This window comes from Patagioenas fasciata, chromosome 1 (assembly GCF_037038585.1).
Source record: "Patagioenas fasciata isolate bPatFas1 chromosome 1, bPatFas1.hap1, whole genome shotgun sequence".
NCBI classification, from domain to species: Eukaryota; Metazoa; Chordata; class Aves; order Columbiformes; family Columbidae; genus Patagioenas; species Patagioenas fasciata.
In genome coordinates this window covers 139,229,576-139,257,516 of record NC_092520.1, presented here as the reverse complement: position 1 = coordinate 139,257,516, position 27,941 = coordinate 139,229,576, and the positions used below count along the sequence as shown (strand labels likewise).

Sequence of the window (27,941 nt, the reverse complement as noted above, 5' to 3'; positions counted from 1 at the left end):
GGGCTGCCGCAAGGGGAGCGTGGAGCGCATCGATCACCCCCGTCCGTCCGTCCATCCATCCATCCGCCCTCTCGGCGCTCGGCTCCCTCGGCAGCTCCAGCCCTTCCCGTCCCCCGCCATTTCAGACCGGGACGGAAAGGGACGCGGAGCGGCCGCCGCGGCGGGGCGGGCAAGGGAGGCGCCGGCGTGCTCCCGCGGCCCGCTGCAGCGCCTGGCAGGTACCCGCCTCTCCCTACCCCCGCTCAACCGGAGCAAGCCGCCGCGCTTGCTTTCTTCCCTCCCTACCTTTCCCTTCGAGGTGGGGCAGGGGGAAGCGGAGCCGGGCACCCCCGTTCCTCCTCCACCGCGGAGGGTGGAAGAAACACCGGCGGTTGGGCGGGAAGGGTGGGCCGCCTCGGTCCGTGTCCCGCTGCCGCCCGCGGGGCTGCGCCCTGCCCCGCTTCCCCTCCGCCGGCATCCCCCGGAGCAGCCTCCGCCGGCCCCGCCGCCGTCCTTCCCCGCGGCGCGGGCGGTGGCTCGGCGGCCTCGGGAGGGGGCGGTGGGACAGGTGGCCAACGCCCTCCGGGAGCCCGGCAGCGTCTGCCGAATCACACCCGCCCCCCTCTTTTCTTTATTGTTAAATATAAATTTTTTTTTATTTTTTTTTTTTCCTTCTTCCCAAACGGTTACAACCGCCGTGCGCGTGGCTGGAAAGTTTGGGCGGCCCGGCCGCGCCGCTGCCTCCAGGCTGAGGGGAGCCGGGGCGGGGGGGGGTGCAGCGGCGCCTCGGGGGAGGTGGGTGAGGGGTCTGGGGGGCGGTCGCGTTGAGCTCGCCCTGCCTGGAAAAAAAAAAAAAATATTAAAAAAAATTAATACATTTTGTCGGCGAACCCGTCGGGTGAAGCGGCGGGCGCAGCCGCGCCTGCCCCGTCGCGGGCGTTTGCAGCAAACGCGTGTGTGTTCGAAGCCGGGGGGCGCTCGGTTCGGCCCCTGTTTCCCAGAGAGTAATCCAGGCTGTCTCCCGGAGTCAGAAAGCAGTGGAGAAGAGAATCTTCGCTCTGCAATAAATATTCTTTGACCTTTTCCAGAATTTAACGTATAGTGGCTTTTTTATCTCTTTGTAATGGGAACCTTTCAGCTTAGTGCCCAAACTACATTCCCTATGTATAGTTTTATTAGAGAAATAGCATTCCCTCATAGCTTTTTTTGTCTTGTCTTTCAGGGAGGGAGTTCCTTTCCGGTAATAGTAAAGGAACGTGATACTGAATGAAAATGCACCAGCAGCATCCTCGTTAGTTGGAACCTGACTCTTTCTGCTTAATGTTGGTTTCTTTGTCATCAGGTCTGCTAAAAAATGACAGAATATAAACTTGTTGTCGTTGGAGCTGGTGGTGTAGGCAAGAGTGCCTTGACAATACAGCTAATTCAGAATCACTTTGTGGATGAATATGACCCTACAATAGAGGTAAACAATTTCATCTTTAACTTGTTGTGATTAGAGATGATCAGTAAAAATGGTAGTTGTTTGCTTCTGGACAGTTATCACAAAAAACACAGAACATTGCTTTATATTGAAAAGAACGCAAGGTCAGCATTGGAGAGAAAATTGCTGTACGTCTTCATCTGGCTGTGGAACAACAGTTACTGTAAAAAATTAACAATTTTGATCAGTTGAAGTGTAATGTTAATTGCTGTGTTTCATTGGACATTTTGGATGCATGTTTTTGGGATCTTGATGACAAAGTATTTGCCAAACTCACTTCAGAATGTTTGGCAGAGTCGTCCGTGGCTTTGCATGCAGTCTCTTAAATGCAACTTTACCTTTTGATATCAAGAAGGGAAATTTGTAGTTCTGAAATGTATACGTCAAGCTTTCTCAGCTCCTATCATTCGGATCTGTTTCACATGGTGAGAAATGTGTTTTGGAATGTTATGGTGTAGAAGGCAAAAATTTGGAGCCTGATTTATTTTTATTTCTTTTTAAATAGGCCAGTGCCTGTTTCTGTATCTAGAAAAAAAAAAAAGTGATGAGATAGCTGCTGTAGTGGATTCTTTGAAACACAAGGCACAGTTCCTCAAAATTTGAAATTGTATTTAAGCTATAAAAGTTGTGATATTTTAAAGGTTTTTAATGAGCAAGCAAGCTCTACTTTTACATACAAGAAAAATACCAGTGTTGTCTGAAGTCTCATGTGGATTTTTGGATTTAATAACCTCAGACTGTATAAAAGGAGAACTGACGCTATAGTTTACCCAAGATTTTTATGTTCCCAGTGTTGAACTTCTGTATCTTCTGACTTCATTTATATGTTTATATTCCAAGCTTACTTGAAGGAATCACAAGTGTTTAGGCTTAAAATGTTGACTTGGAAAAAAGCTGTGTAGTCATTTTTAGGTAGACCTAAGGGGCACAAGCCAGTGCCCTGAGGTGGTAGGAAGGTGCCTCACTTCATTGAAGCTTGGACCTGAGTTACTGTGCCACAGAGAGATGGGTCTGCTTGAGTTCACCTTCCTGTGCCCGTATGTCCTCCTGTTTCTCTGTTGCTTGGCTAAGTACCCTCATGTACGCTTGTAGGAGATTTTGTGAACGGACCTATGGAGAAAGGAAGAGTGTTTTGACTTCCACGAGGAGAGCAGGTCTTTAGATTACTACGATGCAAAGTCTTAAAACAACAGCAACCCAAAACATGCTTAAAAAACAGGAAATGCACAGAACTGGTTGAGAGGGACAAGCAACATGGGATCTTAATTTTTCCTGCAAAAGGAACCTTGGGGGATGTTGGCGTTTGTAGCACTTGCACATAATCATCTGTGTTTCTCTTAGGTTAGAGGTATGTTTATGTGTTACAAAAAGTGCTGTGGAGTTTCTGTGTTAAAGTTGTCATACAAAGCCAGAACTGTGTAAGTAATTTAGGAACACAAAAACATGAATGCCTGTATTCCTAAATCACTTGAGGCGTTTTCCTGATCAACAACCTGTGTATTTTGAGGAATACCAAATATATTTTAATGTAAAATAATAAATTGAAAATACAGCCCCTTATAGAAGAACCAAAAATCCCTGAACTCTGGCTCTTACTTGGTAGTGTGCAGGGTTACTGTAGCATTGTGGTGTGGTCCAGAATTAATGTTTTCCTGAAAGAAAGAAGCTTTTAACCTAGTGGGCTTTAGCAGTATCAACAACTTGTCGCATACAGCAAATTTAATCTTCTGCAACTCCTACAACTTCTTGTCTGAGCACTAGTTACCATTTTTGTCTTGTAAATTCTGAGACCTTGAGGATGGAGACTGTACCTTCCTACTGTGTGGTGAATCACCTTATGTGCGCACCGTGCTGTGGAATAATTGTGTAGATAAGCTTGTAGGGAAGAAATAATTCAGTTATAATAGGGGCGGTCTGCGATTTGGGGTGGCAAACATTCCAGAGAATGGGCTTGAAATTGGTTTTAAATGCTTCAGTCCTTGCCTGGGCAGAATCCCATTGGATTGAGAGGGGTTGCTGGACTGTGCTTCCTAAGAGATGCAGTTGTGGTGGGGGGAGCTGATCAAAGAACAATAGCTGCAGAGTGTTTTTTGTGCAGTATGAGCAAATAAGGATAAAGTTGCTTTGACTGGTAAATAATAGCGGTTCAGTAGTGTCACTACTATTGTTTCTCACCTACTACTGTTTCTTTGGTTGCCGTATGGCTGTTGCCAAAATACTAATTTTCCCTTGCAGATAAATAATCAGGCTAAATATTTTGTGGTAGACAGGGAAAAGAGTTCAGTGTTTGTTTTCTGTAGTGGATTCCATAACTACACCGTTATTGAATAGTTTTATATCTTTCCTGTGATTAACAAAATGAAACTCAACATTTCTAAAATTCTGTTGCAAGGACATGATGCAGTTGAAGAGAGGAAAAAAATACATTACTTAATCACAGATACATTTACAATGTTAATCTTGTTGCACTTTTCAGTAGAATAGACTTAATGGTTCAACAAATAACTTGTTTGGAAAATGTCAGATTTCATGGCCTGTTTGAGTATTTTATTTTCTTATATCTAAGCATAGCAGATGACGAGGGGCAATGGGAGGAATTCAAATGAGTGCATGTTTGGGTGGCTGCTGTTATTCAAATATGCATACTTCCTATGTGTTTCACAATTTCGTATCTTATTTGAAGTAGATGTCCAAGCATAGATTTATAGCCAAGCATTTTTAAGTTGTTTTGTTTTGTTGTTTTTTTTTTTTTTTTTAACTGTATGTACAGTAACCCTTGTAAATCTGGCCTAATACACAGAACAGTTGGACTAGTGCCCTCTGCTGGTCAAGGTTTGTTAAGTCTTTATTTACAATACCTTGTGTGAGAACCTAATTTTAAAATTTTATTTTGTATTTTAAGCTTCAGCATGCCCTAGTGCTAAATATATGTTATATTTTAAATGTCCTAGAGAAAGAGCAGCCACCTTAGTTGCCCGTCAGAGGTTTTTTAATTGGATTAGCAAAATCCCTTGACTGATTTAGGAATACTGATATTTAAGTCTGTGTTCTAAAATGACCTACACACCTGTGGAACTTCCACTGCTATTTAGCGGTAGCATAGTCCTAGTAGCTATGATTTTTTTTATTAAATCACCACTATACTGGACTATTATAAAATAATAGTTACTTGCTTAGATGGGATTTATTAAGCAGTGGTTTTGTTTGGTTTTTTTTTAAGATAGATTCCATATATAGTGTATAGCTCAGATTTCCTACCACATTTCCTTATCAGTGCTTGTGAACAGATGGAATTATTATTGCTTTATAATAATGATGATTTTTATGGCTTGTGAAAGGCCAATAAAAGCAGGTTAAGTGGTTAATGAAATAAAGAAAAAAAAATTATATGGTTATGCTGAGTCTGTATACTGGGGAAAAATTGCAAATTCATATTTGGAGTTGGATACTACTTCTGAATTGAATTCTAGTTTGCATTTGGTTTGTACTTAATAGTGTTACACTGGAAATTTCTTCATTGTTTCTTCGTTGCATTAATTACTGCAAATCTTCCAATGTGCAGTAAAGCTAGTGGACTTTTATAAATTATTACATTTATAGATGAGAAGGTTGGTTTTTTTCCTTGTTGAAGGGGAACCTGGCCATTTGGGTTCTGCAACTGTGTTTTGAAGCAGAAGTGCCCCAAGTAAAATAGTGGCATAACTTTTATTTTTGGTAGATCCTACATTCTGTTTTGCAGGACTTGATAATTTTTACAGTATGGTAACACGTAAATAAGGAAGTATTATCTTGGGTATATTTACACTGTTTTTTACCATGATGGCATGGGGATCCCAGGAGCCTGAGCTTTTAATGTGGTTCTTCAGTTTTCTTTCCTACAGTGACAAATGTGATTGCAGGTTTGATATTTTTGGGGCAGGGGGAGGCATAAAAGCAAAGTGTTTATTATTTCAGTAGCTTGGAAAGAAATCATAAGCTTGAATTTTCTTTTCCACCTCTTTCTTTTACTTCTGCCTCAAATCTACTTTCTGGTTACTTCTTTCTAGAAGTGGGCAAAACAAATATCTCAAACATTCCTTCTTGTACCTGTGCTATGCTTTACACTGGTGCATCTTTGCTACTACTGCTAATATGGTAGGCATGCTAAAGCCAGCAGTTCTTGAAAGTGATGGAGTTTTTGCCTCTTAAAAATTATTTTCTTTAATGAAAACTACTTAAAGCTTTTGTTCAGAGCTCAGTAGAGGGGAATTTCTTTTCCTTTGAAGTGCTAAGATGTAAAGGAATAATACAGGCTTTTCAAGAACTGTTTTTTATATTTTTATAGTAGCAGTCAAATTGCAAGAAGGAAAAAAAATGAAAGCTTGTAAATATGCCTAGTATAATGCTAGAAGTTCTACTAGTACTTCACTGTGAACTGTGATAAAGGTATCATAGGACATGGGGGACCAGCTGTTGAATTGAAGTGAATTGGAATGAAGATTTGGGGGGGGGGGGGGCTGTTGTTGTATTTTTTTTTTTTTTTAAGCAATGAAATAGAATATTAACATTATCTTAAAACACACGGGAGCTTGTGTATTTCTCTCAGCTGTATCAATATTTAAACATGGCTTATATATTTATGAAGTCACCCATTTCTTACTTGAACACTGAATTGGCACTTCTGTGAAATTAATATTTCCAAAATCATGTTGGAAGTAAACTTTTATCTTTAACATAAACAGTCAATACTATTTTACCTAATACTGTTAAATTCATCCATGTTCAAGATAAATGTGAGACTGCAGGGTTTGGGTAGTTTAAGATACTGATTCCATACAGTTATCTACTTGGTTTTTAGCACAAGCAACAGGAAAGAAGCGAGCCTTTTGTAAAAATAGGAGGCAATCAAGAGTGCACAGGAGTAGGTGTACTGTGCCTTAAAATGGGTACAAAGGAATGAAGGCCATTCTGAATTAATCTTGAAGTTGGATAGCATTGCAACTTTAATTCTTTAATTCCCTTCCTAGGACCTTAGGTTCACTTCTGTATAGTGTTAAAAAGAACAATAGCAATATTGTGTTATTCTCTAGCTAAAGGATCCAAAAGGTAATACCAAGGGTTTGTGTTTATACCTTTTATTCATTACAAGTACTGTTTACTGAGGATAGCTTCATGGCACTGCTCAATGACGTATTTTTAAAGCTTATTGATACGGTTTTATTTTGAATATACAGATGTTTATAGAAAATAGTTATTGGGAAAGTAATGCATATGTTCTTACCACTAAAACTATATACTTGTAAAAGCCTAGCACCAAAAAGAGTTGTAAATAAACATTAATATCTTGTTGCTTGGGACTTTGTACAGATTTTAGCCACTTGAATCAGTGACCTGCAAACTTTGAATTGATTGTGTTGAAATAATTTGTTCCAACAACTCTATGAACCAACTTGTCAGGGCTTTTATGTGCCTTTGTGTTGGCCTGTTGTGGCTAAAAAGCTCAAACTTCAGATTACTCAATTTTGATAACAAATATCATATGCACCTGCTTAGGCATACAAAACAGATTTTTATTTCCCAAACACTGAAGACTTTTTATACTTCATTTCCTTTTCAGTAGCTTAGATTTTTTTTTTGAGTTGTCATACTTGTGAACTCTCTAGGTGTCATTATTTTGTATATTGTTGTGGCACAACACTTTTGTAAACATCCATAGAATGAAGGTCAAATCTTACTTTAAAAAAAAAAAGGTAAATTGAGTGATCTTAAACAATGTCCAACCTTCTAAAACCAGGATTACAAGTTTGTTCAGTTCTTCTGTTAACAGATGCAAAGGGGAGATGGTTTTGATCTGGATCAAATTTGTACTTTTTGTCCTCTTGTGCAAAATAAGAACAGTCTTTTCTGGCTCTGTGTGTGCACAGGTACTGTTACTCACTGAAGATTCAGAATACAGATAATAACCTGTCCTTTCAGTGCTCTCTCCACTTCTGGTTTGCTGTATACACGTAATACAGGACACTTTCCCTACTGTCATTTGCCAATCTGTAAAGCTGGATTTTAACTCTTAAGTTTTTTCAGTCATGCTCGATTGCTAGTAAAAAACTTTATCTCCTGAGTTATAGGTACTTGAAATCTTACTTGTTTGTGTTTAACCAAGATTTGGTGTTTCTTTTTTTTCTTAGGATTCCTACAGGAAGCAAGTAGTAATTGATGGAGAAACTTGTCTCTTGGATATTCTTGATACAGCAGGTCAAGAAGAGTACAGTGCAATGAGGGACCAATATATGAGAACAGGGGAAGGCTTCCTGTGTGTTTTTGCTATAAACAATACAAAGTCTTTTGAAGATATTCACCATTATAGGTTTGTACCTTGAAAGAAAATTGACTAACTCTTTTATTAGGTGGATAGATTGCTTGCTTTTCCACTAGGTAACAGAATGTTTTCTTCTGAAATACCATTTAAGGGGAAATTTGCAAATTAGCAATATTGCAACTTATTTGTGCACCTGTAGGTCTTGAATTTTGGGTAATCTGAAAATGTGCTGCCTTGTTCACATGTTAGGCAGACAAAATATCTGAAAGCTCTTCTGGTATAAACTAATGTGGCTTAGTATTTCTGCCTATTCATAGAAAGGACTTCTCTAAAGGTCAACTCTTCCCATTCCATAGATAAAATTTTGTGCTAAGATGGAAAACCTATGCAATTGAAATTGTATAGACAATAATGTCCATTATTAGTTTTTGTTCTGGGGGTGGAAATACCTGTGAAGTGTTACTAGAAGTGTAGCATGTGTGAATCCTGACACCTAAGAAGGGCAGACAGACAAAATCGGGGCTCCAGGATGACTGCTAAAAACCAATGTCTTAGTTTCTTCCTATTCTCTCGTTTAAAATAATTAGTTAAAAGTTTCAATTTACACTTTCTTCGTCAGCTACACAAGTACAGAAATAGAAGCAGTCTCTGGTGATTACCATACCAAATAATTTCTAACTTAGCTTACTTTTATACTGAATTCTCCTGGGGTATTCTGTTAGAAAGCAATGGAAATCCCACCAAAGATCACTGAATGTAACAGCATCAGTTAAAGATTAGTCCCAAACACATAATGTTAAGCTCTTTATACTTGGGCATTTATAATGCTGTCAGATCTCGGTTGCTGTAGGGTGGAGGAGTGTTTTGGTATCAGTACCCACAAACCCAACATGTACTTATAAGCTGAAGTTGCATAATTTTTGTTATGAATAGCAAGTTACAGTTCTTCATTTAAGGTGGGAAACTGTGGCAGTCCAACATAGTTGAAGTCAGGAGGTGCAACCGCCCCGATCACAGAGTTTCATTTTTTTCCTGTATTAAAGCAAATCAGCTCGTTTAATTGTGTTGTGTGCTCATGTGAGTAGCTAAACGGGTATGTGCCTCCCTACATAAATAGTTTCCTGCTTATGATATATCTCCCTGCAGCAGCTATGGGGTCAGAGGAGTACTGCTGCAAATTGGGGGCCAAGGAAAACTTGAACTTCATTATCTAACCAGATCATTATAAATGGGTTTCCTCTGGTTGTAGAGGAAAAGGGGACAAAGGTAAGATAAATGTCAGTGTAAGAGGAAGAAGGAACATAGCAGTTTTTATGTGGAATCTGTGTATTTAAAGAGAGAGTTGCAGAGGAAGGCCTTCTCAGTTTGGCAAAGAATGTTGCGAGTTGAATGCTGGAGTTTTTACTACACATTCACACACCTGTGGGTGGCCTTGCAGACTGAAGCTGAAGGCTCATAAACAAATAACTGAAAACAGCGACTATATTAACTAAGGAATGTACTGCTGGATTATTGGGGAAGGCAAAAGTAGTGAAATTAATGATTGTTACTTGGGATTCTTGACTAGTACGTCTAACTAGTACTTTAAGATGCTTTCTAATTAGTGTTTCAAAGGACTCTTTTAACAAATTTATCTTTGCAGAGAACCAGACCAGTGGTCTTAAGTTTAAAAACCCCTGTCTAAATGCAGGGTCTATAATGCTGTTTTTAATTTAAAAAAAAAAAATATATAAAATCAATCCCAACCCCACCAAACCAAAATTGAGACAGTATTTTATCTTAGCAAATTAATTGAGTATTATGAGTGCTCGGTATTAGAGATAAGTAGGAAGATTTATATCAGAGCTGCTTAGGCTTGTTCTGTAAACATTCTGTAATAGCATCGGAATCTACAGTAATTGGGAAAAATCAACTCTTTTTTTTCTTTTTTTTTTTTTTTTAAGTAAGGTGAGAAACCTGATGGTGACAGGATTAGTCCATTTATTTTTCATGGCTTTTAATAATGTATGTACAGTAAATTAACACAAAGAATGATGTTGGAATCTGATAACTTAATTTTGTTTCATTGTTTTAAAATTTACTGTATAAACTATCAATACCTGTGAAATAAAATGCCTTTTTTTTTTTTTTGTCTTTTTAGGGAACAAATAAAGAGAGTTAAAGACTCTGAAGATGTCCCAATGGTGCTAGTAGGAAACAAATGTGATTTGCCTTCCAGAACAGTAGATACAAAACAAGCTCAGGATTTAGCAAGAAGTTATGGAATTCCTTTCATAGAAACATCAGCAAAAACAAGACAGGTAAAGCTCAAAACTCACCAGATATAATTGTAGAACTCTTATGTGAATTCTCATAATGTTAGTTATTCAAGGCATTGACAGTTGCTTGGTCATATCAATAGATACATTTCTCCAGCACAGAAAGTCTAGCAGTGTCTCTGTCAACTCACCGACAACTGGTAATTGTTTATTAATGAGTGATTTGCTTCAGTTGTGCAAACTCAAAAGAATGAGACCTGGCCTGTTAGTACTCTTCACTGCAGACAATTTTAGCCTTCTGAAGGTTGCGATACGTTGTAATAAAATAAAAAGCACTTTTACTTAGAAAATGTTTTTATCTTCAGCAATAGGATTAAGCAGACAAACAGCTAATTAGCTCATTCTGTATTTTCATTAATAACAATTTCCTTTGAGGCATTGATTCAGCGTTAGTGGGACATGCTTGATAGACCTTTTTATAGCTAAGCAATTGACCATAACTCTGTTTTGAAATTACTGGATTAATTCCTTGTGTAAACTGATACTCTTCTAAGACTTCAGAGCTCAACTGTTGGTTTATTGTACCCCACTGGTACAGGTGAAAGAGGCAGCCACTGGTGTCCTTTTAGTGCTTCTCTCAGGGTTTCCAAGGATAAAGGTACATGTAGTCCTACATCTGCCTATTCAAAAGATAAGCTATGCAGATACAGATGAAACTGCATCTGTACTTGAAGAAAACATTCCTTTTGAAAAATGCTGATTTGTGGTCTTTCTTTTAAGAGTAAATACTTACTATCGGTACAAATTAGATCAGGCCTGAGTGGCCAAGTAACTCATACTCTCTGCATAATCACATGCAACTTATGAATTGGGAGTGAGGTGTAGCAAAAGGGGGCAAATAAGAGCAGAGTACTGCAATTCGAGTAACTGCTCAATGTAACTGCTAAATAGATTCAGCTGCATCACTTGGCAGAATTTCCTCATAGACAGTACATAAGTTATTTTTGAATAGAATAAATAAATACTTTATAAGTGCAAATTTGCTATGCCCACCGAAGTTTCTGACATGTTGAAACCTGGACTAATTAGTGGAACTTTACAGAGGAATCAAAGGTCTGTTAACTTTTGGCAATAGACAAAGTCTCTGTTTGGTAGGATTAAAAAACCAGAACTGCACAACTTTAATGGCTGAGAATAAATTAGGCAGTGAGCGTTCTGAAGAATGTGGCACACAGATGAACTGGAAAATTAAGTGTTCTTGTTTGGAAGGTCCTGTATCAGTGGCTGTCACTGAGATGTTAGGATAAAAAAGGAAGAACTCTGAAATTACAATTGAGGTTTAGAATAAGAGTTGTTCTGCAATAACATCTACATTTTACTTTGTTTAGCCTGTTTTATAGAGCATCAGGCTTTGAGGAAATATTTATTTTGCATAGCCACTTTTAATAAAAGTATGTGGATACAATGATGCATTGTCAAAGATTTCTTCTCCATTTCCACCTGCAGTTTACTCCTACAAGCAGCCCCACCATGCCTAGCCAATACATGCACAAAAATCACCACTCCTGTTCAGTTTTATAATCATTGTTTACACAAAGTAGTATCTGCTTTTTTGTCTTTCAGACTTTTAAGAAGTCTGCCAGAGGTTTGTACTTGTTTCAGAGAACAATAGATCAGTCATATATGAACTGTCGTTCTATAATTTGACTGCTTTTATCTGTGACTTTTATTTCTAAAGGTGCCAACTGAAATGTTACAGAAGGGATCTGACTGTTGGCTGTTGTTTTTCAAAGCTGAGCTTTACACCCCCTACAGATAAGGAGTCCCTAAAGGTGTCTTGTGGATTTTAAAACACAGATACCCAATAGACTCTTCTGAGAATATTGGCTTCTAAAAGTTGGAACCACTAGGCACTGTTGGTGGTTCTTTCACAGTGCTGTTCATAATGTGTTATGAAACCACTTCATAAGATGCTGTATTAATAAAATATTTTTGAGAAGATGAAAGGGAATTGGAGGAAGAACCTGATCTTTGATTACAGCAAGATCATCTAAACATTTGTGTATGTGCTTGTGTGTGTGTATATATGTGTATACTTATTCATTAATGTATTATGACTTTTCAGTCACTTTCATATATAAAAAATATACACATATATATACACAAACACACCTTCTTTCAAAGTAACTTTTTGAATTGGGGGATCCAAACCATTTTGCAAGCTGCATGTGGCCCATCGACTGTACTTTTATTGGGCAGAATTCATTCCTCGGCTAAAAAGAAATAAATAAAAAAATCTGGTCCTCCATGGTTACATGCCCAAGTATCAACAGATGAAGCTGGTGCTCTGGTAACTTTTGGAGTCTGTAGAAAGTCAGACATGAATATTTAGAAGCAAGAACCTTCCTTTCCTTTCCTGCATGTGCCCCACGACCACACGGAAATGTCAGCACTAAGGCCCTGTGGAAGGAGCCCTCCCCATCGTTCTGCTTCCTTCCCCATGTCCCGCTTCTGCTGGAGCTCAGAATCAGAAAGATCCCTGGGAAAGGCAGCAGGGGAGATGGCAGTGGAAGGGGGTTGGCCACGTGGTCTGTTTTGATTGCCAAGGCACTATTTTTAAATGATGGCATTGCATGCTCATGCAAAGTGATACCTCATGTGCAAATTATTCCATTTTTGAGATTTTTCTAAAATTCATAGAAAAGGTCAAAAAGAGGAGAGAGAAACTCTGAAATGAAGTGCAGAAATAAGTGGTTCTAAAAGTTAGTACATTTGGGTTTTTTTGGTTCTGACTGGCAATGAAGATGTAAACTTTAACTTCAAAAAAGGTCGTGTTTTAAGCCAAATCTGGGTGTGGATTTTCAAACAAATCCTAGAGTTCATAATAAAACATTAGGTTAGTGGGCCCTACAACTTGGGTATAACGCTACAGGTTTGTTGGTTTTTGTTTTGTTTTTTTTTTTTAATTAGACTGCTGACTGAAATGAATATGATATAATTTATGAAAATAATCCTATTTTTAAATGTAAACATGTATAAATATTGGTAGTTTCGTAAGACAGGTTGCATCACTTTTACTCATCCTTTCACAATCCTTATGCAGAAGGGTGTAAATTTCTTAGCTTTATTTTGGTAGCTGTTTTTGCTTTTCTCTATTTGACATAAGCTTTAAATTCAAATTTTTCCCTATCCACATGAGTGTATAGTACCCAGTATTATCAATAGTATTGATGAGAAGCAAACTTGACTTATCTCCACCAAAGCTGCATCCTGTGTTCTTTACTGAGATTCTATTTGCCTGTGAGTTACACAAGGAAAAGTTGTTAGGCTGTACCCCAAATGTGGTTTGACTCTAGGGTTTTGTTTTCCTTGGAGCATTTCAACTGTCCTGCTAGTGTTGAATTCAACGGAAAAGCTGCTGTATGAGCATTATTGTAAGAATAGTAGAGGATTCGCCAAAACGTCAGGTCTTATCTTTGAGAATATGTACTTAAACACACTTCTGAAGTGTTTAATGAAGAAGGGGACCTAAATCACAAGGATGCTGTTAAAAAGGTGTTATTTTAGCTGTCTGATGTACAACAGGTTTAGGCCGTGAACTTGTGAAGAAAATAAGTTGAGAACCGGTGCCTGGTCCAATGAAGTAGTTTATACAGTATTTACAGAACTTCATTCCTTCATCTCAATTAAGATTAATTAATAACTGGTAACTTAGACAGTTTGTTTTAACCAACTTCCCATTGTTTTAGGGCTTTGTCATAACTATTTAACATTAATGTATGTGTTTCACTCCACACCATTTTTAATGTAGTTCACGTGTACAGGTTCCATTTTAAAACTTGTTTTTCAATCACTTGTAACTTTTCAGACTTCACAATGAGTTTTTCATGTTACTTGTTTGTTGTAAGGTAAAACTTTGCCAAAAAAGTTTAGCCCTTCCCAAGAATAAGGTTCCAAGAGGAAAAAACAAAAAAGTTTGATTTTGAAATGTATTTTAGCATCCAGCTTGTGTGCTGAATGCTGCCAGGATGCTGAGGAACAGGTTTGTTATCTACCTAATATAAAGATAAATAGGTGCAGGAAAAAAAAAAAAAGAAGGATGTGCATAATGGATGAAATTCAGGTGGGACAGAGAGCTGTAATTCTGGCACTTCATAACTTTGGAGTGATTAACTTTGTGGCTTTAGTTGTGATTTTGTGCAGTGTTTACTGATGTGTGTCTGGTATTTAATGATCATAATATAACGTGATGAGCTTGACAGCCCTTCTGTCCCTAAACTAGTGGAGGTTCTGCATGTGGCTGAGTTGTAGTAACTGTTTCCAAGCAGTCTTTTGAAGTATTATGTCTGTTCGAGAGACAGCAAAAAGTTAGCCTTAACCTCTATATTAAATGTTACACGAACTAGTAGATGTTTTGCAGGTTTGTGTGTTTTCCAGTATTGACTCAACTGACCTTACCGCTACAAAGTTTTATGTTGAGAGTGCTTTTATGCAAGTGAGTAGCATTCTTTTTGCTGGTGTCCTCATGAGTAGTTTTGACTTTGTCTCACAGTTGGTGTTAAGAGATCAGCTGTGATAAAGTGTATAAAGGTGGACACAGGACATTTTTGAGAGGTCAAGGCTAATTTTCATTAGTTTCCTTTAAGTGCTGTTGATGCAGAACATGTGAAAATTCCAATTTGTACTTTGGTCTGTATTTGAAATAGTTTTTCTTTTCACATAGTCATATTTTAAATTGAATGTTTGTCTCCTAGGAGTCAAAAGCATCTTGAAAACATTGCCTCAGAGTCATGGGTTCTTTGGACTAAATAGCAGTTTAGACTTCGAAGATTTTAATATCTGCCAAAGGATATTTTTGCTTTCTGTTCTGACAGCTAAAAAACCTGGTTAATCGTATTTTAGATACATGGTCCGTGTTCATTTAAGGAAAAATACTGAAGAATCTTAAGAGAAATGGGTATTAAAAAGACTTCATAAGCTGATAAGGCTGGCACCTGGCTCTTTAAAATGTCACCTTGTGCTAATGAAATCAGCAAATGTCTCTATACATATTTTCTTTCAGAGTAATTTCTTTCAACAGGATTCATTAGACTGTTCTTGGTGATGGCAGTAGTAGTAATTTCTTTTTTCACTCTGTCTGTGTCTCTCCCTCTCTCTGCATTGCTAAAGCAAATTACAGCTCCTGTTGGTGATGGGAAAGTTGGCAATAAATGTTGACTAAAGAATTTGTTATCTAATTATTCATGTGAAAGCTCCATAATCAAATTCTGTATTTCTACTGCAAAACAGTAGATTTGCAAAAATGTTGATTCCTGTACAGCCTGTGCTTTGGCACATATCAGCTGATCAATGTTTACTGCTTCCTCTTCAGGAATAAACTTCTATTCCTTCCAAGAAAACATGAAAATATGAGCTTTACTTGGTTTTTGCTGGGTTCTCATGGCTTCCTTTACTTGACACCTCGTCAATACTTCACTATATCCTAACAGGGCATATCATGTATACCTGAGAAATACAATCCAAGAAATAAATAAAATTCATTTAAACTTTAAATGCAAGTAGCTGTAGTTCAGAGGAAACCCTCAGAAAAGCAGCCGTGTTTTAAGAATAAGTCTTAAATGTGATAACCCATGGCACAGTTCTTGCAAAATGACCCAGTAACTGTGGCAGTACGTTAGGTATTTTATCATTAGGTGCATAATATGAAGATGGATTGGAGAGACAATTTATGGAAAATCTGCCAAGTAAAAGTCCAGATTGTGTGTTTAGGTAGTAATAAAATTTTGGGGCTTAAATGGTTGTTCTCTTTTCCGTGATTGTCAGTCTGTTCTGTTTTTATTTTCAAATAATGATTTTTTTATTAAATTAACCCTGTTGATCTGACCAAGGAGACAAGTGATGAGATTGACAGTAAGGCAAAGGAGATACGTGCTCTCCCCTTTAAAAGCTGCAGCAAAACAATTTGCATCTTGTTATAACAAGAACATCCTCACAGATTTATCTACATTTTTAAGTTTATACACAAATATAATCAGTTTAAAGTAACAGATACAAGATAAGGAGGTGCAGCACCAGCTTTAAGTTGTATTTGCACTTTTGAAAGTTACTCTGAAATATAATAAATACAGTGAGGGTGCTTTGTAGAAGCACTTTGCTGTGACTGAAATATCCATTTTCCTAAATCTAATAGCTTGCTCTGTAAACTGAGTAGCTTTAAAATATTGCCCCAAATTTAGTATTTTTAGGAGATTTTTTTGCTTTCTAACCCCTTAGGAAATTACCAGTTTAGACTTCGTCTATACTTTGTTAGTGTGTTCCACATAAAGAACATAAACAAGCTTACTTTTCTTTTTCTGCCCAAACAATTACAGTTTCTAACTTTGGTTAAGAAGTAAAAATAGGTGGTTAACTGTATGTGTCTATAAGTACCCCCCCAGTTAAGAATCGAATAATGTTTTGTGCCTGCTAAATACATCCATGCCCACAAAAATGTATGAAAAGTTTCAATAACGCAACTGGTATTATTTTCAAGAAAGTATGCAATGGAAGAAAACCATCTTTATTCTTTTTTGTCCAAGTGTTATCTTGCATAGTAAAAAAGGAGAGCTTGAAGTATAGATATCCACAATAATTGTCAATCAATAAATTGAGCATCTCTTTTTTGCATTAAAAACTATTTATCAAACAGCAAATGTGCAAACCCAGAATTTTAAATATATAAACAGATCCATATACTTCTCTCAAGTAAAGCTCATAATTTCAGTGGTTTTGTTGTGGGTTTTTTTTTTTTTTTTTTTTTTGTTTGGTTGGTTTTCTTTTCCCCCTGCCATGGGTGTCCCAATATGTCACAATTATTAATAAAGCAGTTTCTTAAGGAGTTGTGTTTTACAATGCAGAGAGTGGAGGATGCTTTTTATACATTGGTGCGAGAGATTCGACAGTACAGAGAGAAAAAAATCAGCAAAGAAGAAAAGACTCCAGGGTGCGTGAAAATAAAAAAATGCCTTGTAATGTAACAGGGTAAGTTTTGTAATATAACAGGGTAAGTTTTACAAATCACTTGCCAAATGAAAATGATTGACAGTGTCTTGCAAATCAGACATTTTATGGTTAATTGATGACATAATTTAATACAGAAAACCAATGAGATTTCAGTATAGTAGTTCTGGATAATATTCCTGGCAAACACTCAAGTAACATGGATTTGCTTTGTTTTGGGGTTTTTGATAAATCAACAATGAGTCTTCACTGCATATCAAGTTCTCCATCTGGTTTTGTGTGCAAAGAAGTCAAGAGGAAAAAGTTTTATTAGAGATATATTGCAGATACTGTTGAAGTGAATATTGATTGGATCTTCAAGCTGATGAACCGAGGGGAGAGGATCATAATACTTAGAGTTCTTCTCAAATGCAGAAATGGGAGGTTCCTAATCAAGCAAAACAATAGCTGGCTAGCCGCTGACGCACAGAACTTCTTAATTCACAGGCCCTTCCTTATGCTGTGCCATTTTTTTCCTTGTTCTCCCTCAGCTTAAAAATTATGTTTTCTAGAAACATACTAGTGAGCGATCCAGATTTGGACAAAATAGAAGCGTTTCACTTTTTTGAGAGCCTTGACAAGGGTCAGGGGTGGGGAAGCAACAGTTAAGTTAACTGGAGGAGGATGGTGGATAAAAACAACCTGGTACCCAAGTTCTCATAAAGTAATTTTTTTATCCACATACTTCACTTTACGGAAAAAAAGGCAGGAGGAAAGGGAAGAAGCAACTGTGATACAGAAGAAGTGCTGGTCTAAACAGCTTCCAGTACTTTTGCACAAGCTATTAGAATAGCTCCTTGCATATATTAATATTCCATTAATTCCTTACCTCTTACTGCACTGTTGCAGAGTGGGCTGTTACTCCTTAAACCCTTGCTCAACAGGAGGATGACCTGGAATTTCCCATTTGTGTAAAAGAAAAACTGTTTGCTTTTCAAAGAGCTTTTTTCATGCTTGAGAACATCTTGCAGAGAGGTAGTAGAATTTGACTTGTATCCTAAAGAGACTGTCACAACTATAGGAATATTCCCTTCAATAAGGGAGTTTTATTCCTTTTTCCAGGGGGAGGGAGGAGGAAATTTCTTTCATATCAGTTTTAACTAGACCTGCTTAGGCTTACTATATTCTCAGCTTTTAAGCAATGAATGACTGCTCTGAGATAATTCTTTAGATATTTGCTTAAAAAAAATTCAATTGGTATCAAAGGTTTCCTTTGCAGGAAACTGGAAACATCAGTTATGAAGCTCCCCAGTCTTGCATCCAAATATCTTAATAAAATTGATGCCATCTAGACACTTTTTCTTCTTCTTTCCTAGTTATCAAAACTACCTAACAGTAGTTTGGCAAGATTACTCTTGATGACAGCAAAATTGCTTAAGCCTCCTTCCTTTAGCCTTCTGAAAACTAACATTGCTGTTTCTTGCCGCCATAGCTCAAAGTAGTTCTTTTTGTATAACTGGGACTTCAAAAATCCTGAATTCTGTCTCCTTTTCCTTTCCATGGACTTCCTTGGGAGAAGGAGAGCACGGTGATGGGAATTGTGGTTTTCATTATTTTTTCAGTGGAAGCATATTTTCAGATTCTAAGGTTGTTTTTATAGCTCACCAAATATATGCTTCCTTTCTACCAGCTTCCTACTTTATTTCTGTCTTCTGTGTGTTTTGTATTTTATTTTATTTTTATTCCCTGCTTAGCAAATAGTCTTGGATAGAAATGTCCAGGACTTCAAGAATACCTGCTCAGGGAAGGAATCATTCGTTTTTATACTTCAGGGAATTCTACATAGTATTGATAGTCATTTCAAAACCTTTTATTTAGGAGGTTAAGCTGGGGAAAGAGTATTCCAAAATTATTGTGATTCTAGTAGAATAAGAAATCTGGCATTTAAAGCAGTCTTGCTTGTATTGCTTTCCATTGAGCAAGAAGATACATATTATTTCAGTCTGATGCATAGTTAGACAGCTAAGGAGAGCAGCACCAAATGATGTGAGTGTTTCAGCTGGGATTTGAGACTTCAGGAATATTAATGATAACACAGTTGACAGTGATAGGCAGTATTTATTTTCTGGGTTTTGTCTGTGGATAATCAAATGTGATAGTTCAGTGTGTTTTGCTACCTCTTGGAATATTCAGTGTATGTTTGTGATGCTTGTGGAACGCCTTCTCAGTTATATTCATCATCTACAAGGTAACTGGCAGCTTTGACTATCCAGATCACCATTAACTGCTGATGCTTTCCAAGAGCTTCATTCCTTTGGCTGTTACACAGTAAGGCATAAAGTACATAACATCTTATGCTTTGTCTGTAGTTTCCAGCTAGCAAGAAGGAATTTGTAAAACTCAGTGTAAAATCTTCAAAAGATATCTTTCTGGAAAGCATTAAAGTTTTTACATAAAAAGCATACTGTAACAAAAGGTTTATCTGGGGCATAAATTAGACATCTGGATACTGCAATTCAGATTGAGTGGGGTTAATAGTAAAATGTTTGAATTACAAAAGGTCTAGATTTGAATTTTAGGAATTCTAGATTCCAGATTAAAACTAATTTAATGATTTTTCCATAGTAGTACATAGGTGTACAAATAGTTTCTCTTCCTCATAACTGATACATGTGTGTATGTATATATGTATTATGTATTTTAAAAAATACAAAGACTTTTTTTTTACAATTTAAAACTTGTTTAAGGGTCTATTTTTGGGGCTGGGGAATTAAGGAATTCCTAGTTCCTGATTAATTTAAGGTTTCTTAGTGATAGGCAGGTTAGTTGCCCAGTCTTGTGCATGCTTGTAACCATGTCACCAGACTTGTGTATGGTTGTGGGTGGTGCTCCAAAGAAAAGTTACACTGAGGAGCAGGTTCTCTATGGGGGAACAATTCTGACTTTTCCGTTCCCTTTGCCTTTCGTAGTTGCCCTTTAGAAAATCAGGTGCCAGGAGTGAGCTCTGTCAGCGCACCTTTCTTGAGGCAGTGTGGTGTAGTTCTGAGCATGCACAGTGAATTTGTAGTTTTGAATCCCAAGACTGGGTTTAAAGCACTCATTCAGTACCTCTGACGCTTTCCAAAAAGCCCGCACACAATAACTCCGTTGTTGAAGGAAGGTCAGCTGTGTGCAGGCCCTTCTCACTGAGAGAAGTAACAAGAAAGGTTGATCGCCTTTGATCTTTCAGCACTGATGCCTTTAGGGACTTTACTGTAAACAGAGTATCCACTACTTGCATTTAAAATTTAATCCATTGAAAAGCAGACTACCTCAGTTTATCTTAAGTTCTGCAGTTATAATTCACAAATATTCTAACTGTAGTTTTGTATGTTATATTGCATTCATTACCTGAAGTCAAGAGGAATTGTGGCATGACCAAACTACTACATAAATATTAATTTTGAAGGCTTGATCTGCAAAGGTGTAAATTCAAGGACAAAAGCTAAGTCAATTCTGTAGTATTTTGCAACATGCACTATATTTAAAAGATCATCAACTTCCTAGGTAGAATAAAGATATCAGCCTTTATTGTGAAGTCATGTGTTTAAAGGCCCATAACAGTCTTTGGATATTACTTTATACAAGGTATTTGTTCTGTATTTACTTTAAAAGCAGTTTAATGAGGGAGGGTTGCTTGTAGAAGAATATTGTGCAGAGGTTTTTCTTGTACCATTCCTGTGTTCTAAGAATGAAACCATTCTTCTCTCTCTTGTGATTGATTCTTCATCCCTTCCTCCCAGCTGGGTGTCTGAGGTGAGAACTGCAGTAGATACACTTTGAAACATCACTGCTTCTATGTTGTTTCCCTACATGAATGTTGCTAAATGTTCACTTAGTACATTAATACTGAAGTTACAATGAAAATACGTTCGCTTCCTATAAAATAATACCAAGCATTTCTAATTCTCAGAAGATTCATGGGGGACATGACCTTTTCCAGAACCAAGGCTACTCTTCCCTTAGGCATGCTCCATCCGTTTTGTTGATCAATAATATTTTAGAATGTTAGTAAGTTGTTTGCAAGTGTATTTTGTGTATTACAAGACCTTGCAAAAGTGTGCTATTAGTATTGGGAGGCAGGCTTTGATCGAAAATCAGTTATTTGTAAATGTTTTATTAACTTGAATGTGAAGGTTTTAAATAAAGTTTAGGTTGTATTGGGAGCATAGAAGTGAAGCTATTTAACACCTCAGTATTGCTTGGACTTGCCATATTAAGTTGCATCACCATTTGGTGTTTGACTGAAACAGTAATGAATTAGATTATTTTTGGCTTTTTGTTCTCGTGCGTTTTTCAGAGTTCAGGTTCAGTTGTTTTACTGAAATAGACATTCAGGAGTACACAGATGGTTAATTTTTATTGGCAGCTTGAAGGCAAACTCAGGAGCTGCCAAGAGGTAGGAAGCTGCCTGCTAGTCACAGGGCTAAATTTCTAGACCTAGTTCTAAAGTGGTGCAGTTGGCTGCTGTTATACAGTAATATTACATAAGTATTTGTGGTCTATCTAAAAGATAATATATACAGAGTAAGGCAGTGAAGAATCAAGATCATTTTTCATCTTAATGATTTTATAACTGACAGTACTCAAACTATTAAATGTAAAGGCTGACTGAGAACGTGCGTACTTGATTAGAATTTGGAGACACCTGAAAGCCAGGCAATAGAATAAACTGTTTCACATAAACAGGTTGTTACAAAGCATACTGTATAACTTTGTACTTCATAGTGCTTTGTATCAGGCTTTTAGATATGCTAGTCTCTTTACCAGAGTTAATTTTTGTCAGCTATAATTACCCTCCCAAAATGAAAAACTACTCCGTATGAAGAAACATCAGCTTTTGTGTCTGTTCCTGTTGGAGCTGTGGGGATTGTAAGTTACTGGTCATGATACAGCATCAGAGATAATGTGTTCCATGCGTCTTTAACTATGTAATTCAAATAGAATGATTTCTCAAATAATTTATCATTGGAATATGGGATTGATTTGATTGATTTGCATATATAAATATTTATAAAACTGTGGTGTGATTACTGCATCAGTGTGTCTGAGAAATGACCTGAAGATGTAGAATAACCATAACTATCTCTTTGGTATAGAGTTTTTGCTACAAATATTTGTATTTACTTTTTAAAGCTGCATATAGATTAAGGCATAAACAAAACTAACGCTTCAGAACTTTATACATATTTAGAATCTAAGTGTGTGGTACCTATACTTTTCCAGCTCGAGGTGGGACAACATGCCCTGTTGGAGAAGAGGGCAGCACACTACATTACTTTCCTTAGCACATTAGTGATGGAATTGGATCTGTGGGGTGTCTGTGGTGAACCCCTGAGCCATCACTTGCAGGCTGCTGGAAGCCCAGCTGAGAACAGGGGCAGATGAAAACCATCTGTACCTAAGCTACCATGTAAGTCTTTTAGTGTGATCTAAATATGTGCATGTATGTCTCTTTTCAGGGTGTTGATGATGCCTTCTATACATTAGTTCGAGAAATCAGAAAACACAAAGAGAAGATGAGCAAAGATGGTAAAAAGAAGAAAAAGAAGACAAAGACAAAGTGTATAATTATGTAAATACAATCTATCCTTATTCTTAAGAAGTACTTAAGTAATTTTTGTACATTACACTAAATTATTAGCATTTGTTTTAGCATTACTTTACTTTCTGCTTCATGATCCTGTTAGCTTTACCTGAATGCTTGTTTTAAATGACAGTGGAAACTTCATTCCTCTTAAAGTGCCAGTATTCTTTGACTGTTGGTTCTTGAACTAGCAATACCTGTGAGAGAAAAGAAAAAAAAAAGAAGAAAAAAAATTAAAGAAATAACCCCAACACACACACAAAAACCTGAGAGCTGTCTTAGGACTCTTTGGTGCATGCACAGTTGCTAACTTCCTGTTTTTCTTACTGATTGTGAACTTCTGTGTGCAATGCAAACAATGAAATGATGCTCTACAGATTCTAACATCCCCTTCATTTTTTCAGTTTTTAAATCTGGTTGGGAAAAAGGATTAGTTAGCAAAAGAGACTTTCATTTCAGCCTTTCTTTGCTTTTTAGACTGACTGCAATACAGAGAGACCAGAAGCCTTTATAGTCTTCCTGTAGATTTTGCTTCTAGGCATCTAGTCTTGTAGCATTTCAGATCAATTTTAATGAATGTAAAGATTAAGCTTTCACAAAAAAAAATTTTCGCCGCAATTTGTCACGGTCACTCTTTAAATATTCTATTTTTTCTATAAAAATAAAAAAAAAAAGAAAAATTAAAAAAAGACAACAATGCACATCTGGCAATGGAAAAAGTAAGAGTTCTAATTAGGTTAATATGCTATTGTTAATGCGTTGCTTTAAGACTTTCACTAACTTTTTGTATCTGAAGACCAAGGTGAAATCCTAGCTCTCCTGACCCCCAGTGGCAAATCTTTCAGTAGCTTTGTTCGGTAGGTACAGGATTTTGCCCTCAGTGTATCTAGGAAATGCTAGAAAGCCTTAACAGTTAAGTTGATTCAAGTTCTTAGGTTAATTCATACATGGATCCAGAATTTACCATAAGAATTAAATTGGAATGAATCCTAAACTACATAGTGAAGTAAAACCATTTTCTTTTCCCCAAGAGTGGCATTAAATATTTCTAGATGCCCGTTTTGTGCAAAATAGGGGAGGAATTTTAAATTCTAGTGACATGAAATGAGTGAACGAATTAGTTCAATTTAGCTGCTTCATGCAAATAATTTGGAAATCAACTGTGCCACAAAAGTAGTGTGGAATTTGCACAAACCGTCAGCATAGAACATGGTTTCCAGAGTCAGTGTTTTTGTGTGATGTTCGTGAAGTGCTAGTTTTGTTGCACAAACTAAGTGGTTGGTGAGTGGCAATCTATTGTCTAGACTGTCATGAAACTAGACCAAGATTTTAATGTTGTCTTTCTTTGTGATTAAGTTCTCTTGTGATTTTTTTTTTTTCCTCCCCCGCTCCTTTTCCAATTGGCATTAATGCAGAATTTTGCAGAAGCTTTCATTTTTGGTACTGCAGTAGTCTAGTTATTCTGCACTAAAGTAAGAGCCAGTAATTCCAGTGTTGCCAGTTCCTGTTGTCTTACTGTAAATGTTGCATTGTTTGATTTTTGTTAGGGCCTGGGTCCCTGAAGGTACACTTCTTCATAGTACCGAACTTGGCTGCAGAGTAAAACTTGAAAATGTGACTCTGGTGTACCTGAAAAAATAAAACACTAGACATTGAAGTAGGATAGTTCAGGACACTGGGAAGTTTGGGATAGGGATTAGCAACTTTGCTCTAACCTAAGGTATACCTAAACAAGGATGTAGAAATTTTCCATACCCTGGACCATTTATATGATGTCAAAGGTGCAACTGCATGAGAAAAGCACTCTTTTGCTTTTACAAGAAAACCCCACAGTGACTCTCATAGGTGGAGAGGTGCAAAGCTGGCAAGGGCCCAATACTGTCTGTATTGCTGGGTGGTCTTTAATTTCAATGTGGCTGCGAGAAACAATGCCCTGCCTTCCTTTCAGCTTCGATGTGAAATATACTTTAGATGATGAAATATTCTGAAAAACAGTAATAGGGGAACCTAACATTATCTCATAAGGACCAATAAGGAATAGGAACAGATTTCTTAATGGCGCAAAACATTTTATAGCTTCCGAGGTTAAAACATTTTGGAGACAGTTATTTGCACATTGTAGACAGTCTTGATTATATATGAAGAATGTAGCGAAAGTGGATAGTATACCTTGAGCAAATGGAAGTAATCCTAAGATTACCTGAAGATTTTTGGTAACTGAGTCACACTGCATGTAAAATTAGGGCTGGTCTAAAATTCTGATGTTAATTTAACTAAAAAGTGTTAGGAGAAATTTTAGCTGAAATGTCTTAATCATCAAATGTGGATTTATATACCTCCAATATAAAGCTATATATAAATTTGGGTTGTTTTTTTGGTCAATGTGATCTGTAGCTACCAATCTAATTGAGTATAAAGTTTATTTAGATTAGCCCTTATTTACTTTTTTTTTTTTTAATACACATCCTTGCCACTGTTGTGCCGTTTTGTCTTAATATTTGTTGAGATTTGGTGAAGCATGTTGGATTGCAGCTTGCACAAGTTGATCTTGTAATTATTCTGTCTTTCCCTATTTGAAATGCTTTCAAAGAACATCCCTGGATGCTGTCTGTTCTGATAGCAACTACTAAATGAACATGTGAATCTCTTACCACATTAATACATTAAATTGCCATGTGTCAGGGAGTAACACCTTCTTACAGTAGCTTTATGTAACTCTGGTAAACAACTTTATAATTGGTTTTTGCAAAACTGAAATTTAACTCTTTTGACCAGTCTCACTGCCCTGAAATTTTTTCTAACATAAAGTTTCACTGTATAGATTTTGTTACAGTAGCAGGATTTCTGTAATGGGTAAATACTGACACACAATCTTCTGCTCTTGTCTGTACTCTGAAGCAATACAATTATTACGTTCAAAGACCGTCAAACTGTAAAGAAACCATTTTGTCTGAAGTTTACATAAAGCTACATAGATGGTAAATCTTTCCTAACATTTCTTTATTCCACTGTCTTGTGTTTTCATGTTGAAAATACTTCTGCTTTTTCCTCTTGAGTGCCAACTTCTTACTAGAATGACTTCTTAATGTAATATGTTTACCTGGAATGTATTTTAACTATTTTTGTATAGTGTAAACTGAAACATGCACATTTTGTACAGTGTGCTTTATTTGATGTGGAACATATATGCAGTGTGATCCAGTTTTTTTCCATCATTTGGTTGCGTGACCTAGGAATGTTGGTCATACCAGACATTAAGTTAAAAAAAAAGAAAAAAGAAAAAAAAAGACCACTGTTTGTTTTGAAGTTTTTAATGTTTTTAGGAGTATGTGCTGTGAGGTGATCTGGAATTTGAAATTTTTTTTGTCAAACTGTACTGCTCCTATTTATTGTAATGTAATAAAAAATAGCTATTGTGAGTTTCTCTCCCAGTTTACTTTCTCTCCAAGAAATTCAGCGTCTTATCTCTGTAATGGAATATCCTGTGAATTGCACGAGTTTGGCAGTTATTCTCCATTTATTTCTTGTACTTCTCATTGCCTGTCACAAAGCAGTTGTCTTTGCCCACAGGTGTTCCCTTCCTGTGAGGGGGGGGCTGCCGTGCTTTGACAAAACACTTTATTGTCCTGATCCATCTCCTCTGGTCTGTGCTGGTTTAGTGTTCTGCGCCGGGCAGAGCCTCACTCACTGGTGCTCGCTGCTTGGCTGCACCATCTCCAGTCGTGCCCAAGAGACCTTGTTCTCATTAGTCTCACAGCAGACTTGATGCGAATTAGTTCTCAAGTTTAAAAGACTCCAAATTGCTATTTTGTCATAATTCCCAGCTGCACATTTGTTTTCTTCTATCAAATGCCTTCCATAGACTTACAGAAAATACAAAAGGCATTTTTTAGTAATGATTGCGACCAATGCGGGGGAAACATGAAACTGCTACTGTTCTATAAACTTACGCTTTGGCTCTTTGTTACCATGTCTGGATAATCTTTTATCAGTTACTGAGGAGGGTAGGTTAAATCTTGTATATAGAAGTATTAGTTCAGAATAGGTTTAACTGCAATCTATTGTAGAGGAGTTAAGCTGATGTGGAAAGACCATTTTTCACATAAATGTGGTGCTAGAAACTGAAGCACATACACTTCACCACAAGGTAGCACACTGTCTAATGTGCTATCACTTTTTTTTTTTTTATTCTAGTCTGGAATTTACATGTGTAAAGACTGTTGCTATTGCCAACAGTTCTGCAGTGAGTACTTATTACATTTCGAAGGTTATTCCTGTCCTATCTCCAGTATCAGTTATGTGGGGGGGAAAAAAAATCCCCAAACCATAGTATGTGCAGAGTATCAGTTCTGGCACAAGTTTGTCTTGTCCACGGACTTTGCCATGGAGCAAACAGCCACAGTAAAACTTTTCTTCCAGGAGAAAAGGATCAAGTTCTGTTTTCTTGCTATGGTGATTACACAACATAAGAAATCAGCAGCAGCAGGAATTGTCTTTGGTGCTTAAACCAATATTGTTCATATTCACCCTTTCCTGACCCCGTAGTCTTCTTTCTAACAGAGTAAGACAGCACTCCTGCTAGCTTGCCAACGTGGCTCTTGCACAGTAAGCAGATGTAGTTAAAATCTTTAATAATTTACTTTACTTTTCGGAAGGTGCTCATTTACAGTGGAAATGAATCATTAAATGTGGAAGACTTTCAAAATCAGAGGAACCTTTTAAGTTACAGGAGAAGTGTAGCACCTTGAATCAGCACTCAAACATGCAGCTATTGGCTAACAAAAGCACAGCTGTTCAACATTGATATCAAAGTGAAACAGAATGGAGTCATGTTGCCACTACTTCCTGCAAAATTGTTTTCGTACATGGAGTTTTAGTTCAAGGAGGAAAAACCTATTACCCATGTAACAGAAATCCTTCAAGTGACTACATAAGGGGATGCAAAGTCTTAATTTATACTTCAGATGGGTTGGAAGGATTTACATTTCATTTCTTCTCAGGTTGCAGCTCTTTTATTGTTTGTTCTTATGGATTTATATCATTACATGCCAGGTCATTAATACCAGTTATTGATTGTCGTCACTGTAGTAGCGCTGTTTCATAGCTCTGTATTTTCTGAGAAAGTACAGAGCTTCCAACTCTTTTATAACAAATTCTCCTCGTGCAATTAGTTGCTTAATTTTTTCAGGATCTTTCACATCTTTGTTTTTTAGAAAAGCTGCTTTCAAACGGCTTCTAAAGTAGTCTGCTCCTTTGGGATATTCCCTTCCAAGGTACAGCAGCTTGAAGAAAAAAAAAAAAAGTTTTGTTTTGTTTTTATAG

General features: G+C 37.1%; 2 protein-coding genes across 6 annotated transcripts in view; one reads left to right on the top strand and one right to left on the bottom strand.

The window, feature by feature from the left end:
* KRAS (KRAS proto-oncogene, GTPase) lies at window positions 1-26,038 on the top strand. 5 transcript variants are annotated; one of them, XM_071816049.1, is made up of 7 exons: window positions 1-218; window positions 1,322-1,444; window positions 7,627-7,805; window positions 9,898-10,057; window positions 16,912-17,027; window position 17,636; window positions 22,495-26,038. In XM_071816049.1, exons 2-7 carry the CDS (start codon window positions 1,334-1,336, stop codon window positions 22,609-22,611), a joined length of 684 nt encoding a protein of 227 aa, XP_071672150.1. In that variant the 5' UTR covers window positions 1-218; window positions 1,322-1,333; the 3' UTR covers window positions 22,612-26,038. The 5 variants fall into 5 exon arrangements, with proteins under 5 accessions (XP_071672150.1, XP_065701760.1, XP_065701752.1 ...); XM_065845688.2 differs by lacking the exon at window position 17,636 and adding an exon at window positions 1,202-1,219 and having other exon boundaries at window positions 2-218; window positions 16,912-17,035; window positions 22,495-22,590; XM_065845680.2 differs by lacking the exon at window position 17,636 and having other exon boundaries at window positions 5-218; window positions 16,912-17,035; window positions 22,495-22,590.
* Window positions 25,915-27,941, bottom strand: part of ETFRF1 (electron transfer flavoprotein regulatory factor 1) — a 3,444-nt gene continuing 1,417 nt past the window's right edge. Inside the window, exon 3 of the mRNA XM_065845718.2 lies at window positions 25,915-27,901. Coding sequence (XP_065701790.1) covers window positions 27,686-27,901 — 216 coding nt within the window. The 3' untranslated portion in view covers window positions 25,915-27,685. The remainder of the gene's footprint in view (window positions 27,902-27,941) is intronic.